The sequence below is a fragment of the Periplaneta americana genome, chromosome 9 (assembly GCF_040183065.1).
Source record: "Periplaneta americana isolate PAMFEO1 chromosome 9, P.americana_PAMFEO1_priV1, whole genome shotgun sequence".
NCBI classification, from domain to species: domain Eukaryota; kingdom Metazoa; phylum Arthropoda; class Insecta; order Blattodea; family Blattidae; genus Periplaneta; species Periplaneta americana.
The window spans coordinates 83,382,113-83,399,235 of NC_091125.1; the positions used below are offsets into that span (position 1 = coordinate 83,382,113).

The following is a 17,123-nucleotide window of genomic DNA, read 5'->3' on the forward strand; positions in this document are numbered from 1 at the left end:
ACTTATCCTTACACATAGATAATCAAATTATTAACTCTTTTATTGTCCGTTCATTCATTCTTCCAATCATTTTTCATCCTTAAACACATTCACCCATCTATATTATCCTATATTGCCTATGCATTCACTCTTACAGCCATTTATTCTTACATATACTCATCCAGCCATTTACTCATCTCTTCTTTCAGGCGTTTATTCACACATTCATGTATTCTTCGCCTATTAATAATTATTTTGTTCTCTAATTCTCCATCAATACATCTACTCATCCATTAATCATTAATTCAGCATTCCATTTACTTATTTTTCCTTCTATCAATTTACTTCCCTATTATTTCATCCTATTTTTTTTTACTTATCTATTCGTCCATAAAGCAAATATTCATAATTTATCGATTTATTCATGCCCACATTAATTAATGCAACATTTTTGTTTTCATTTCCTACCCAATAATTCGCTTAAATATCCCTCCTTTTACCCAACTATTAATTGATTTAGTTATCCATCTATACATATCCTTACTACGCATCCATATAGGCCTACCCATCCATTTTACCATCCTTCCACATTTATTTTCATTAATTAATTAATTCATTCATTCATTCATTCATTCATCAATGCTTGTATATATTTACATTTCTGTTCTTCCATCTAATCATCCAGACAAACAATCTTCCACTTAAATATCTACCTGTTTACCGAGTAATCTATTCATACAGTCAATCATATATTTTGTCAGTCAACGATCTACTCATTCAATAATAACAGGAACATTCAAAGTAATACTTCAATAATGTCAACATGTACAATAGTAGCAATCACTATTGCAATATTAACCATAATTCAATGAAAATGAGATATTATACGAAAAGGAAAGTGTACTTTGTTCACTAAACTATCCAGTCATTAATTAAGCAATCTATCCATCCATGAAACCAGTTACTGATCTACAAAATCATACTATTCATCCATTAAGACATGTAAGCCTATTCGCACATAGGCTATGACTTATTAAAGCTCATCTATTCATCACGAAACCACATATTTATGCACTGAAACGTCTGCTCATCTATGGAGCAGTCTACTAATTAATTAATTCATTCATTCATTCATTTATCCATTCATTCATTCGTATGTATATTTATTCCTCTATTCATCTATCTGTTCCTCCACTCATCCATCCATTCACCACTGATTCATTCATTCACTGCGCATTAATACAATAAAATTATGTCTTAGATCTTGTATTCATTTGTCCATCTACTCCCTATCCTTCTTGTTAAAAGATTTCAATTTTCTGACTGGACTTTATTCATTGCGTTGTACTGTATTGTCACAAGGAGGCGCGGAGTCACCTGAATCTCGGAGCCATGCTGCACCTGAACGGCAAGTTCATGGAGGCAGCCAGCTGCTATCGCGAGGCGCTGCGCTTGCAGCCTGATGACGTCACGACGCTCACCAACCTGCACAAGCTGTACAACCTGCTGGGAAAGCGTGGGACGACGTGACACAGCTGCCCCGCGGTTTTGTACCCCAACAACTGCTTCACTCTGTGGATCTGAGCCACACAGGTACTGCCACGGATCGGAGCCCGACGCCACAGAAAATGCGACGAACCTCAACAGTTGGATTATGCAACCTGACAGTCTGTTTACAACAATTTTAATATCGCAACTGCGTATACATCAAAACGTCGACCATTTTCAGTTCATTTCTTTCAATGTTTTCAGCTCGAATGGCTGGTGAGGAAAGTCCATACTATGTGCCGAAGAATGTTGCAGCGATAGTTGACAAGGCCAGACGCTTTCTCCTGAGACAGTGATAATGAGACGGAGGAGAAATACTGGAATGATAGACGGTGTGACGGAAGTAGTCCGAGAAAACCTGCCGTTATCATAAATTCCTTTTACTTACCTCGAGTTATTCTCTCAAACACCTTTTTGATTTACACACTTCATTCAAAATCTGTGAGACGAAAATACGGCGGAGTAATGGTAAATTAAAATACAGATAAATAAATCGATTTACTCCAAGAAAAATATCCACAGCCGATTATTTCAACAAAAGATGAGTAGGGGATAAGGCCATGGTCCGCTACATGGTTTGACTGAGCTACAAATATAGCCGGACTCTGGTTATCTTTAAACCTTAAAATTAACATATTGGTCAGTTCAACGATACAGTTTTGCTATATACAGAAACAGAGAATGGTTAAGCTGATTTAACATGTAGGAAATAATCCTACATCACCTCAACAACAACAGGAAACATTTATACCTTAATTTTCCGTTAAAATTCACTTATTTTAGTAGTCCTATAAAATGTTACATAATCTCGTGATATATAATCTAAAACTAAATAAACTTTCACTTCTCCTGATTAAAAAAATACAGAAGAACTTGCATAACAATTTAAAAATATTATATGACTCAAAAACGTCATTAACTATACAATATGTGACAAATGCATATATCCTAGTCAGGTTACACTTCAATATCTTTACCGGAACTAATGAAACGAATTTTCGAACATACGATGCATGTACGAGGTGACCTGGATTGTCGGCAGAGAAGTTTTTTCTGTAGGAACGTGTGTGACCTAACCACCCCACCGTATAAGCCACAATTTCTTTTATAGAAGAATTGAAAGCCAAATAGGAATAGTAGTCATTTGAAGTGTTATGATGGGCTAAAAGAGACGCATTGTATTAGAGTGGTCTCTAGAGAAAGCAGTAGAAGTAATGTTGCGAACGTTTGAAAAGTGGTGGCTTAGTTGATGGAGGGAAATGGTGTTCTGCGTTAATAGGGACAACTTTTCATTTAGGTCTAGGTAATATTAAAGCCACTTTAACCTCGTCACAATCCTCACCTCCTGATATTTAGCTATATCTTCTTCTAATCTATTTTAACCTTGTCACAGTCCTCGGATTCCTGTCACTTATCTATCCCCTCATTTAACAACTCTAACCTTGAACTGCTGTTACTTAGTTACCCCCTCATCTAATCCACTCTAATCTTTCACAATCCTCGATCTGCTGTCACTTAGCTATTCACCTGTCACAGTCCTGGATCAGCTGTTGCGTAACTATCCTCTCATCTAACCCACTCTAATATGTCACAGTCCTCGATCTGCTGTCATTTAGCTATCCCCTCATCTAAGAAACTCTGATCTTCTCACAGTTCTCGGTCTCCTGTTACTTAGGTATCGGCGTTTATGCCCATGTTAGAACACCCAAATATTAATTATTACTCCAATTTTGTTGTATTCATCGTCCAGGAAAAATACTTGTTTTTATTCAACGAAGTTTTACGGTGTCGCCATCTATGAAATTAAAGATTAGAAATATTGTTGTAGACGGTATGTAAGGAGGTATGTGTGTGGTGAATATTGACAGTTTTGTAGTAGTCGCTCCTTATTGGCTACGCTAGCAAACGACTGGTACTGCGTCGTAAGCGTTGAAGGTGGTTCGGTGAAGATAAACGAAGAACAACGCAGACTGTAATAGATTTCTTATTTCTACTGGAGAGATCTACACAAAAACATATATTTGACGTTGTTCCGATGTGCAAACACATCTTTTTCATCACTTGTGCTCAATAAACATTTTGCACCTCCAGTGCCTTTCCACTTCAGTGATAGACTTGGACGTATCCTATAATATTGTCCGCATAATTTCCCTGATCATCACTGATTATAAAATTAGAGGAAAGCAAGTTTCACAGTAGTGTTACATTATAAATACAAAAAGAATTAGTTCAGACTAGTGCTCACTATGTGCCCTTGATGTAGCGAAATGGACCGCATCACAAAAAATCGTTCTCTATTACGAAAAATCGATACATCCGTCGTATATGTAGTAAAGGATTGAGCCTTCATCAACCACAGCCTTTAATTTGGATACAAATGTAATGGATAATCAGATGCAGCTAATAACACAATAATAAGATAGCGAACAGAGTCGAATCACGATCAATTATTGGAAAATAGTTTCTACCCATAGTTGGCTTTGCCTACAGTACTGTACAGACCCAGAAGAAAAATGGGCCATTTAATGTTACTAAATTATACAGACAACACATTGGGCATGTACAGTAAACAAGAGCGTCTAAATGTATGCTACTTGTGGATAGTCTTGTGAAGCTTGTTGCCTACATTTAGGAGGACTGTTACCAAGATTCGCCCCACATTTTATTTCCGTATCTGTACATAAAGCTGAACGTGTACCGATGGTGCCACATTAGTTTTCAAATACCTCATACAAAGATGAATAAAATTCACTTTTATTTACCCTACAGACACAGTTTGGTTGAATCATGTACTGTACACTTTACTTGTAACAAAGGATCACAGAATTTTTTCAAGAAATTCCTGGTTGAGTGTTAGAGAAGGCCGTATGAGCTTAACTCTGCCAGGTTAAATAAATAATTATTGTTATTATTATTATTATTATTATTATTATTATTATTATTATTATTATTATTAAATAGGTCTTTTAGATCGTTTCAAAAGTCCTTCCCTGTAATGTATAACTAATTTGTCTTTCAATTACCAGGAAACGAACAATTTATTTAGGCCTGTGTCTTTTGTTGGTATCGTTCTGTAATACATTTAAAGGAGCAATTAACTGCATAGCTATTTGCGGTATATAGTATTTATTTTATTATCTTCATTTTCTGAATGGAAACTTCTGAAGAAATGTCATCACAAAAGACTCAGAAACTATACAAATAACTGTCAGAAAGGGCCGGTACCAGGTACCAAGTATTATCTGCAAAAATTATAATAGAAGATAGCTTTATGAGAAAAACTGCTGAAGCAGAAAAATGAAAAATATTGTAGGTCTTCTTGGGAAACAGCAAAATCAAATCGATGCATCTTTATCCCTTATTATTGATTTTATTTCTTGAAACTGTTTCTGAAATAGACTTCATATTTTATAACACATCCTATATGGAATGAAATTTTCGGGAGGAGGGGCACTATGACCCAGCACTGCGACCTTTTAGCCTACAAACTATTGCGCTAACTCTGAAGGCAGGCGCATTGGAGAAAAGTTGGCGGAATGACTTATTCATTTCATTTGATGTTCTGTCCAAGGGCAGGTCTTTTACTGAAAACCCAGCTTTCTCCAATCTTTCCTATTCCTTTTGATTCCTTATATGATCCATATATCTTAATGTCGTCTATCATCTGACATCTTCTTCTATCCAGAACTCTTCATGTAGATGCCTAATATGGAGAAACGAGAGAATCCCGAGAAAAACCCCAATTGCGATCTTGTTCGCCACAAGTGTCACTATGGTCTGATCGGGATTCGAACCTGGACAGCCTGCGTGACAGGCTGAAGTTCTGATCACTCAATACCACGGGGACAATATTTCTATATACTGTATCAAGATCTTTTACACTTGTCAGGATTTGGCAGTGAATTCTTCCAGATAGCGTCTTCTAAAAGCATCGCAGCATTCATAACGTTTTCTACAGAATTGTGTCTACCACAACATTTTTTGTCTGCTACGCAACCGGTCTCAAATTTTTTACAAGCTTCCACAAAGCAACAAATTGCAGCGTCCATACGTCATGTCAATCCATTTAGAGTTCTGATCTAAGCTGAAACGATCTCCATTGCATTAAAAATAATACTGAATAAGACCAATTAGCATTTTTAGAGACAATACTATTATTTTATTGCATGAACTTACAAACAAGAAATAGCACATTAAATCCCAGATGAACAGCTTGAACTACTGTTTAATTATTTCATTTGCGACAAAAAAGTGGAAGAACTGACTTAGATGTTTCTGTGAAAATAAACCCCATTACTTCATGAAGAATACGGTATCATTATTTTTTAAGAACTTACTTTTTAACTATATTACGGGACTCAGAAATCTTTCGTGACCTTTGAAGTATCACCATACTTAACGGTCACACTAGTCATATTTAAGATAAGTTTTAGTTCAGTAGTATGAGTTTCGTAAAATAAATTTTGATCTCGTAGTGTCATCTTCAGTTTTAACTGCGTGTGTGTGATGGATGGTTGATAATTTTATTACTGTTCTCGGTGGTCGAGTTCTTAATTCTCGCCATTATGTTGAATTTTCGCGAGCGAGCCGACGGAAAAATTCAACTCTACTAGTCATCTTCCTAGTCTATAGACTAAAGCAGCCGGCCAATAACCCTGTGGTTCTCAGATTCAGGAGCATTATTTTATATTTGCAAAGTCAGTAAGATGGGCCTCAAAATGTTATGCCGAAAAGTTGCATTTAAATTTCTTTAACAGACTACAATTTCGTTTATTGTCACCTAAATTATTTGAAAAAACTTAATCTGTACTTCTTAAGAGACTGCAGCTTAGAAAAATTCTGCATTGAGTCCATTCATTCATAAAATTTACGAAGAAATGCCGCGAAAAGTTGCATGAAAAATTTGGGTTTGATATATCTAACAGACTACAAGTACCTAAAATTTTTAGAAGTTTACAACCATGAAACACTTAAATTTCAAAATTGCTTATTTTAATCCTTACTAATTATGATTAAGTTTTACTCTCAAATATATTTCTTCTCTTGACATAAACCGGAAGTATTCATTACATGGCAAATAAATGAAAATCAGAGTGAAATCCAACTACATAGTATTTAGTGTACAAGTAGTTCCTCAAATAATTATTTAAAATATTTTTCTTGCTTGGTGATAAACCCGGTTACTCACGCATCAATGACAACTTCGGGGAGTCACATGGTTTTTTGCCCTATGAAGGTATTCCCCTGGATTAACAGCTGCTATTGTACCAGTGGTAACTGTATTTGTGAAGTTATGGTAGACCAAACGAGAATACCCGAGAAATCTATGTCAATTAGTTGCTACTCGCCATGATTTGAACTTGATTCTGAACTCGGCTCTCTAGCGTGAAGCTCTGAAATTCTAATATTTCCAATAATATTGTACTTCATTATTTTACGATGTTTTTTTAAACTGCTACGGTTATCTAGCTTCTGAGTGAGATGAAAGTGATGATGCAAGGAAAATGAGTTACTCAGCATTTGCTTTTAATGGGTTGAGGAAAAACCCCGGAAAAACCTCAACCAAGTAACTTGCCCCAATCAGGATTTGAACCCCGTCCGTTTCACAGTCAGACATGCTAACCATTACTCCACAGCAGTGGACTAATTCGAATAACTTTGTATCGTTGAGAGATATTATTTCATTATTTTCCAAAGGAGCGAAGATTTTAAGGAGTTAGCTACAATTTTTTTTTCCAAATTTCAAATTTAATTATTTAATACACAAAGTTTACACTACATTAGGCATTGCAGCCCGAAAGAGCAGAAGCTCGTGCTCGGGCGCAGTTCAATCTAATTATATAAAATTGAAGTGTGTTCATTCACCAAAATAATCTTAATACACAGTAAAATATGTTGTATTCTAGTGCCAGGCGTTTGACAATGAAGTCATTTGACCTCTTGCACTCCAATATTTTTCAAAGATATTATCATGGTCAGCCACTGAAGCACAGATTTTGAGGTGTTCCGAATCCATTTCTTGATTTGAGTTGCACAATGGGGACTCATATATTCCAATTCTATGCAGGTGCTTGGCCAAACAGTCATGGCCTGTTGCCATATAAATGCAGCTACAGACGATTTGCGTGGTAAATCGGGAATTAACTGTGGATTATGATGCAGAAAGTTGCAAGTAATGTATAGTAAAATATAGACCATGTAATAACGTAGGCCTATACGAATATATAATGAAAAATTACTCTTCTGGCGGATCGTTTGCTATACGCAATTGAAAGTACTACAGCACAGCATAATCATGGTAGGAACTAATGCAATCTATTCATGACTCAGATTACAGTATTATTACCGTTAAATGGGAGTGGTGTTGGCTGGGATCACGTCTAGCGCATTGATTTTAGATTAATGCCAATATGATGGTCTATTCTGTCTTAGATGGAGACTCGATGTTGTGCCGACGATCACATCAAGGGATTAGGGCCTGTTGAGGATTTTCCAACGATGAAGAAGTACACAAATAAAATAAAATAAAATGTTTCATATTCCTGTGAGACAAGAAAATTATTGTTCTTCATTTTTTCTTAAGTTTAAATGTCGAACAAATGGAAGATACAAATCATGTCATTCGATGTTATTATTATTATTATTATTATTATTATTATTATTATTATTATTATTATTAAATATTGGAAACATTAAGTAATAATTTAACAGTAATAATAATAATAATAATAATAATAATAATAATAATAATAATAATAATAACCAGCTGTCATAAGAATTACAATAATATGTACAAAGGGGGGAATTGTTATACATCTTCATTTTTGACAACTCGAACGCTCACCCAAATTATTTGCTGGTGCCACCACTGTTGGCTAATAGGAAGCAGGAAGACCGTTTTTTATAAACAGAGAGTGAAGTAATATTCATTAGAATTTTCACGGAAAAATAATAAATAAAATTAATATTGTATAATGCTGAACATAAAAGAAGATTAATGACTGTAGTCAATCCAATTTACAATAACCATGCACGGTCTACAATTAAATAAAATCATTGTGCTTGGTAGATTTATTTGTCGTTTAGACAGGAGGAAGTCAATATTAAGTGCACGCAACCACTGGAGGGTTAAAGGAAGAATTTTCTAATACCTAATGTGGTAGTGGTGGTGGTGGTGGTGGTGGTGGTGGTGGGTTGGTGGTGTCAGCGAAAATATGAAACAGAACTCTAATAAAAGAAATTATAAAACACTATGAAAACAATGTTACTAAATTAAATTTCTGTACAAGTACTTCACTTCAAAGGATTAATTTAAGATACTTTTTAATCTAGGAATTATGGTAAACAGTGAGAAATATGAAATGAAGGAAGAATAATCGAAATCTATAAACACAAATATTAATATGGACGAGAAAATGAAATATAATTAAAGTAGAATAGAGGTACAAAAGAGGTATTTTCAAAACTAGTAAATAAAATTTAAAACGATTGAAAAATTTGTATAACTGACTTCAATCCAAATATGTTGAGGAACAATTTCTACTCCTAATTCCATTCCTATTACCTACTAGAAGATATGTTTGTTAAGAGTAACATTGTCAAAACAGAATGAAATGTCCGCAATTGTAAAGAAACTTTCCGAACCCCCTATAGTAATAATTTTCCTTTGATATGAATCGAGACGTAGTGTAGCAGAGGAAACAGTTCAGTTTGCGTAATTAAAATTAGTCCACAATATAGCCTACATTCATACATGCGTAATTTAAAATAGCATCTACGAAATGACGCAGCATTGGTAAAGGGTAACACATCACGGAAATATGAACTCGGTTTGCTTCCGCGTAATTAAATTATCTTCGTCGTATGCTATTAGGACATTTCTGTGTATTATTTCGGATTGTTATACGAACGATATACACAATTATTCTGCTATGAACTAGAGTCAACTCCTCCATTACAAACTCAGGCCTGGGAAACTGTAGCGAACATTTCACTGCAAAATTAATGCATAATTGTATCTTTTATTAGCGATAAGGTAAAGCTCTCAGTTACTCACACTGTAATTAAAATTTCACAGTGTTCTTTACGAAATATAAAGTAAAATACCTTGTTGTTAATTCTATGATTAATATTTTACTGAAGAACTTATATATAACTTTGTGCCATGTAATTTATGGAGTGAAATTTTTAGTTATTGACAATCCTACGAAAAAATGTATACTTTTCGTTCCCAACTCTGGACAATATAAACTTTAACATCAAAATGTTACTATCTGAATTAGGTGTAACTTTCTGTATCGCAAGATATATGATGAAATTTTGTTTTCTTGATACTGCAATAAAAATTTGTCGTTTTTGTTTTATGTGTAACGTTCTTTTTTAACTCATAATGATAAATTCATCGCTTACAATCAATATAGTCAAGGAAACGAGCGAATTTAAACTTTGGTAATAAAATTAGAAACATTTACTCTAAATTTAAAGTACATAATATAATTGTATTTATCTGTACCTCATGATATCCTATATTCCGAACACCACGTCCTGAAGGTGACTTCCATTTCGAGGCACACATCTTCAAGTCTATATTAAATTCAAGATACAAATAGAGGAACAGTCAACATTGCTGTCGTGACCTTCATAGTATCCGAGAGCTCTGATTGGCTAGTTGGCAGGGGATACGATGTCTGCTAAGCTCACTTCACCCTTGCTCGTGACTTTGAGTTACGGACATAAATAAGTCATATACTGTAGTTTTACATCGCATTTACCGTGCTCGTGAGAGCGATACACAGCGATAACGCAACAAATTCAACATTTTTATAACCCACATTAACTTGTAGTTCCAATAACATATAGTGAACAGGGCGCCATTTATTCACATCTGGAACAGACTATGGATTCTATGTTTTTCATTATACGATGCAATATGTCCACAGAATTTCGGAGACTTCATTACGAATTCATTCTTTGAGTTCCTCCGTGTTTCGTGAGGTTGGATCACTGAAGACCCTACTCTTCAAATATCCCACAAGAAGAAATCACATGCTGTCACGTCTAGAGATCTCGCGGGTTATGTAATATCATTATTTGGAAGTTATATAGTGTGTAAAGAAACACTTCATTGCATTAAAATTGGCTGTCTAGCAGTGTGACTGATCGCCCCATTCTGCTGAGACCACGTGTCTGGACTAATATAATGTTTCCTCGTAATTTGTGGGGGCAAACATTCTTCAGTCATTCGGACATCGCTCTGATGTGACCGTATTAGAATTCCCATCATCGTCTTCAAACAAATAAGTAACAGTGATTCCAAAAGACCATAATGCACACCAAACAAAGACCTACTGTATAGCACTATGCAATGGATCCTGATGCATTTCACGAGAACTAATTGCTACTCATTACCAAAAGTTTTGTTTATTAACACATCCAGACAAATGGAAGTGTGCTTCATCGCAAATCAATTGTTGAAATATAGTAAAATTATGATTAATATACACTATCTGTACAGCACTAAAAATTGTAATGTTTTTGAAAACATATTAGTTATGTTTTTTAATTATGAATTGTTTGGGTTGTTTTATACAGCCTGACAACGTTTACCTGATAACTCAAAAATTACTTAAGATATGGTATATACAAAGTACTTAGAAACTTTAATGTAAAATGTATAATTATCTTTTAAAAATAATAATACTAATGATTTTTTCAATAATTTAGTAAGAAATATTATTTTTTAAACAAATTACACAATCTTCATTAAAGATTTTCAGGTATGTTGTTTACATTGCAGCACTATACATGCATGCGAAGTTTTATTAAAATATCTCCATTACTTTTTGAGTCATCGTATAAACACTGTCCGGCTTAAAAAATACTTCACAAATTTCTTTACTTAAAAAAAATAACGATTAAGTTTTCAAAGACATTAAAATTGGGCTATAATTCTGGCGCTGAGAGTATAGGCGCCGACTCTTTGAAATATTGGGGGGGAGGGAGGCAGAACTCTTCATAGAAGTCCGAGAAAACTTTAATTACTCTTTCTCAATTCTCAAAAATTTCCTTCCATATTTTATAGAAAATAACATCACCTGTCTTTTCAAACGATACCCATGGAAATTGCTTAACTCAAGACAATTAAAAACTACGACCCTTATGCACTACCTTTCACTTTCACTGTTTTGTTGATCTTTGCAGCGATGATGAACATGAGCCATTAGTTTCTCTGTCGTTACTACAACTCAATTTATTATTCTTTTCTCGTTCATTGTAGTTTTATTTTGGAAAGTTTTCTTTATTAATAATTTATACATTAACAATAGTTACATCACAATCACTGACCAATTAGCTAGCACAGCTTCTCGACAACAGTCATCAGAAGAAACGATCACACTGACTCTTGAAAACATTTATTAATTTCCTAGTTGTCTACCCAAAGGCAGATAACAATAACTTTAAAATTTGGTAACAAATTTAATTGTTGATGAAAAAGTTGAATAATAATAATAATAATAATAATAATAATAATAATAATAATAATAATAATAATATTTTTTAACTGATATAAGCAAAATTACAGTCGAAAACATTGTTAATTGATCTGTTAATTCTTACATTATTTCCGCTTGATGATACTTATGATAGTTACTGTTCAATCGCAATATCTGCAGTTTATAGATACGAACTGAACTCAACTGAACTGAACAAATGTGGATCATAAACAAAGAAGTGGAGTCACAGTTGCATCACTTGTGGGAATTCAACCATCTCAAATGCAGAAGGAAAGAAACGGAGAGGTCATTATGAGTTGCGTCATTAACATGTTCATTGCGACATATGACCCTCCATATGGATTTGAAATAACCATTTGGCTCATGTCCTAGTTCATCTTCCAAACAAATGATCTATTTTTTTAATATGAGGAATCTCTCTTCGAGGCCCTTCTATTCATATTATGGGGGTCGATGCTCCTGGTTCCATACGTTGAGAGGCAGAAAGTGTCTTGTCATACCATATTGGCGCCTATGTTTGGATATAACAAATGCAAAGACTAATAATTAAAAATGTGGGTAGTTCGACAAAACAAAATTTAAAATTTCCATTATTAAAATTTCAAGCGTGTAAATCAAATCTATTGATATACCTGTCTCAGAAATGTTTATGCAGTCTAAATAATTGATTGTAATATTATTTATCTTACAAGTTAACATTCTGATGGGGGCAGATGAAAAAGTTAAATTGTTTTCTTTCACCATGTTAATAATGTCAAAAGAAGTGCTTATACAAGTTTTGGCAACTCGACCGCAATTACGAGGGCCGTAAAAAAATTAGTTTTCCAGGGGACGTTAGCAGAAAGAAAACACAATTTCATAGGAAAAATTTATTGGAATACACACAGCAATTGTTGAACTATTTTTCAACATATTCCTCACCGGAATTGAGAAATTTGTCATATCATGGGATCAACAGAGAGGTGCAGACTGTCAAACACTGCTTTCGATCCCAGGCAGCTGACTTCTACGACACAAGGATACAAAAATTGATCGTACGGCATGACAAATGTCTCAATTCCAGTGGGGGATATGTTGAAAATTAGCGCAACAATTGCTGTATCTGTTTCAATAAATCTGTCCAAGCAATTGTGCTTTTTTCTGTAAGCGGCCCCAGGGAAAATAACTTTCTGGACGGCCTCGTAATTGCGGTCGAGTGGACAAAATTTGTATAAGCACTTATTTTGACATTATTAACATGGTGGAAGATAAAATATTAACTTTTTTTTCTGCCCCCATCAGAATGTTTGCTTGTTCGCTTTTATTTATAGTCGCGACTGTAGATTGTCTGTCGTGGTACATTGTTGATGTATTGGATTTCTGCCATCTACTGGCAAATCCGCTTATCACCATACCTCTAGCGGCCATGTCAGCAGATATGTCCACTACATTAATCAGTGTTGATCGAGATCGTGGGAAACATTCTTTGTAATTTAACTTTTTTAATGACTTGGTTCCTAGTTATTTTATGATCTAAGAAACTACTAAAAATCTCGATCAGAGTAGTTGACTCCGGGATTTGAACCTAGTACTTCTGGAAAGAAAGTCTAGCGTTTTGCCACTGACCCGCCTCGCTCGGTAGTTCCAATTTTGTGACAGAAAATAATTTGAGTTCATTTATCTTGACACTAGAATGTTGCCCCTAACAACTATCTCCAGGCGTAGGTCTTGTTTGTTCTGCTTTATCGCTGAACAGTGTGTCCGTGGTTGTCCGCGGCGACTCTAACCAGAGAGATGCGGTTTTTAATAACGTTGCTATGAAGTTGGGAAGCGTCAACTGCTGATCGACCCACAGTTAATCTCTTTTAATGGCGACTGACATGTTGGGCATTAGGATGGGATTATCATCCAACTGGACCGCAGAGGGGGGAGTAAATGCTGGCGATGGACGAACGGACACCCTCACTAAAGGTGGCCTTCCAATGCCTCTCCACAACACTCCAGCGATTTGGATAAGCAATGCAGTCCAGTTTCCGTAACAACTAGCTTTTCTATTCTACGAGAAAGTTAAATATTATTTTTACTTCTTTAGAAAAAGGTTGAGAACAAGAAACTTGTCATTTTAATGAAATCGATACGAAATTTGAAGGCTTGAAGAAAAGATTCGAACACCGAACCGAGGTTATAGGTACAGTCGGTCTGTCATTTTTTCTCTAAACAATGAATTTCAGTACGGTGTCTGCGTCAGGTTTCTTCCTTACGCATCAGTTGTACAGTCGGTAAGCCTAATCCGTCACTGAGACAGCCAAGTGGCTAACATCGCGAGATGAAACGTCAAGAGGAAGTATGCTAGTGACAGTGGCTGCTCGTGATCACTTTCGTTGTTGGGGCCAGATATTTCACAAACTTTGTGGTATACGCTAAATAATGCACCAGATTTTTATTTCATTTTAGTTAATTGTTTCTGCTTAAAAATTAGTTCAGCACAATACAACTAAAACTACCACTCGCTACGGCAGCACCATCATATGCTTGAGCTATGAATTTATTTTCTAAATTGAAAGGTTGTAGACTTTGTATTAGAACCTCGCTCAGACCGTTAGCCGTGCGGTTGTTTACCTCTTTGAAAGAAAGAAACCTTTCTACAGGTTTACAGCTTTTTATATATCTCAAATTAATAACAAATTGGCTTTTGCAGGTTATGTCTGTTGTTTCGTCAGCCTGCAAAACAACAGAATCTGTAGAATTAATGTTCTGTTTCAGATGTTCGCTGTATACATCATACATACTGTCTAATAATTCATTTTGTATAATGTGCAAAGTATATTTAAAAACAGAAGTACTGTTTAAGTGTTCTGCAAATAAAGCTTATGTCCAGGCATGGATACAAACTTTATAAGAAGATATTTAAATACCTTTTTATGTCAGATATTTGTTCGTTATGAAGACATTAAAATTTTTTTTTTTTTTCGTGTTCCTGTAAAATTGAATATTTTGACATACGAGGTTGCTGTTCAACACCACCGATGTTATATGTTATTACTTCAATTCGACTAAAGACGTTTAACGCAATCATAAGGATTTATTTAAACCCTGTCACTTCATTATTTTAATTAAATAAAGTCTATTATCATTATTTTTACCTCTGTTTGAGATTCTGGCTGATATATAGGTCTAAACTATTATCAGTAGGGCTCGGATTTTGAGGACCTAAAAGTTAAAAATGACAGTGAGTATATATAATTAATTAGTTGTGTGTTAGAATATGTAAAATAAGCGTCTGGTTTACACTTCTTTGGAATTCAAAGAGTCTTTGCTCAACACATGGTATTTCTAATGAAAAGAATTGTTTCTTGTGTAAACCGCTCCGCAGATTTTGTTACTTGTGGGGAGGTACTGTATCCTTCCTTTTGTTTACATTTATTGTCGAAAAAATGTGAATAGATTTCGAAGTCAATGTTCACCAGCCTTAACAAAGTACCTAGTGATAACGAGGATTCTACCTGAGATAGAGGGAATGTTTGCTTAACTTGAACTATAGTACGTTGCAATACTAACTTTTAGGTTTTCAAAATCCGAGCCCTCAGGTAGTACATCTTACTGAAGAACAATTGTTTGTATGTATCTGAAGTCTGATTAGTGAAATATGTAGCTAATCGGCGATGTATGCATTGGAGGGGGAAAGGAACTGACCACCCTATCCCATCATCTCCTGGCCTAGTTGCCTCATCAGTGATGCCTTATTGGTGTTACTTATGAGGTTCAAACCTGTCTTCGGACAGTTGACTAAACAACAACAATAATTATTTTCACGTTCTTTCATTCTCTGCCTGTGCTATAGTTTTACGACCTTAAATTTTAGCATTATTCTCCTTAAATTATTGATGCCCTTGCTCACAACCTAATGCCTTATTTCTCAATCTTTTGAATCTCATCTTCCTCAGATCATCATATCATTCTAATCTGGATTGTCTTCTTCTTTTCCTATCTTTCAATTTTTCTTTCTAAGATAAGTAGCAGAATACAATAGAACGAAACGAAATAAGCAACCTCAAAACTAGAAATGGACTAGGATGTTAACTTAATGGCAAAAAAATAATGAAAAAAGAAAGAAAACTGACATGATAATATACAGTATTATGGATGGGAAATGACACTAAGCAGGCTTTATTGTACAGACGTTTCGGAAGTAGAGATATGGAACGTCCTAGGAGAAGATGGGAAGATCATTTGCGTGTTTAATTGTAACGGATAAGTAGGTCCACCATGATATGCATGGTGATGATGAGGCTTTTTCATTATCCTTTGTTTGTTTATCTCGATATATCCAGTCAGTTCAACTTTCTTGTTTTTTAATTACTGAAACTACTGTGTATCGGGCGATTTAAATTTGATAATAATTGCCTTATTTGTTTTATTTCTTCATTGGCCATTATCACGTGTAGGTCCATAAATTCTCCTTAAAATCTTTCTTTAAAAGTATAAGCATTTTTGCATCTTATCTGTCCGCGTCCATGTCTCTGTTCTATAGCTAACTATAAACCTAACTATTGTTTTATACAGCTCGATTTTTAATATGTATGATATATCCTATTCAATACACAGATTATGTAACACATATTTCATGTAATGATCTTTTCTTTAATTTAGTTCTGCTTCAATCTCATTTTGGTTTGGTCCCATTTATAGACTATTATTTCTAACTTCTGCCCTGCTACTTCCAATGAATTCATTTAGTTCTATCTTTCTTTGTTATTAACTATATACTTACTTGTCTTACTATTGAGATTAGACCAGCCTGAGTAGCCACTATCATCATATATAATACAGAAATTATTTTATGCGCTCACACATACTTAAGGGAACTTCTACGTGTATGCATGGAGAAATAGTTGTAAATCTTAATACTCTAACTTCAGATGCACAATTTATTACAGCGTTGCAATGGATAATTTATGAATATTTTAATGGCCAAAGAATAAGTTTTAGGTGCATAGTTTTTTCTTTATTCACTATTACATATTATGTGAAATATATATGTACGAATATATTTTAAATTTGTATATTTAGTTATGAGTGCACACAACTCAAGAACAAATTAAT

General features: G+C 34.6%; 1 protein-coding gene across 1 annotated transcript in view; it reads left to right on the plus strand.

Moving 5' to 3' along the window:
• The window catches only part of Tmtc2 (Transmembrane O-mannosyltransferase targeting cadherins 2), a 1,115,694-nt gene extending 1,107,494 nt beyond the window's left edge, over nucleotides 1–8,200 (plus strand). Inside the window, exon 10 of the mRNA XM_069834199.1 lies at nucleotides 1,342–8,200. Coding sequence (XP_069690300.1) covers nucleotides 1,342–1,509 — 168 coding nt within the window. The 3' untranslated portion in view covers nucleotides 1,510–8,200. The remainder of the gene's footprint in view (nucleotides 1–1,341) is intronic.
• Nucleotides 8,201–17,123: the final 8,923 nt, after the last annotated feature.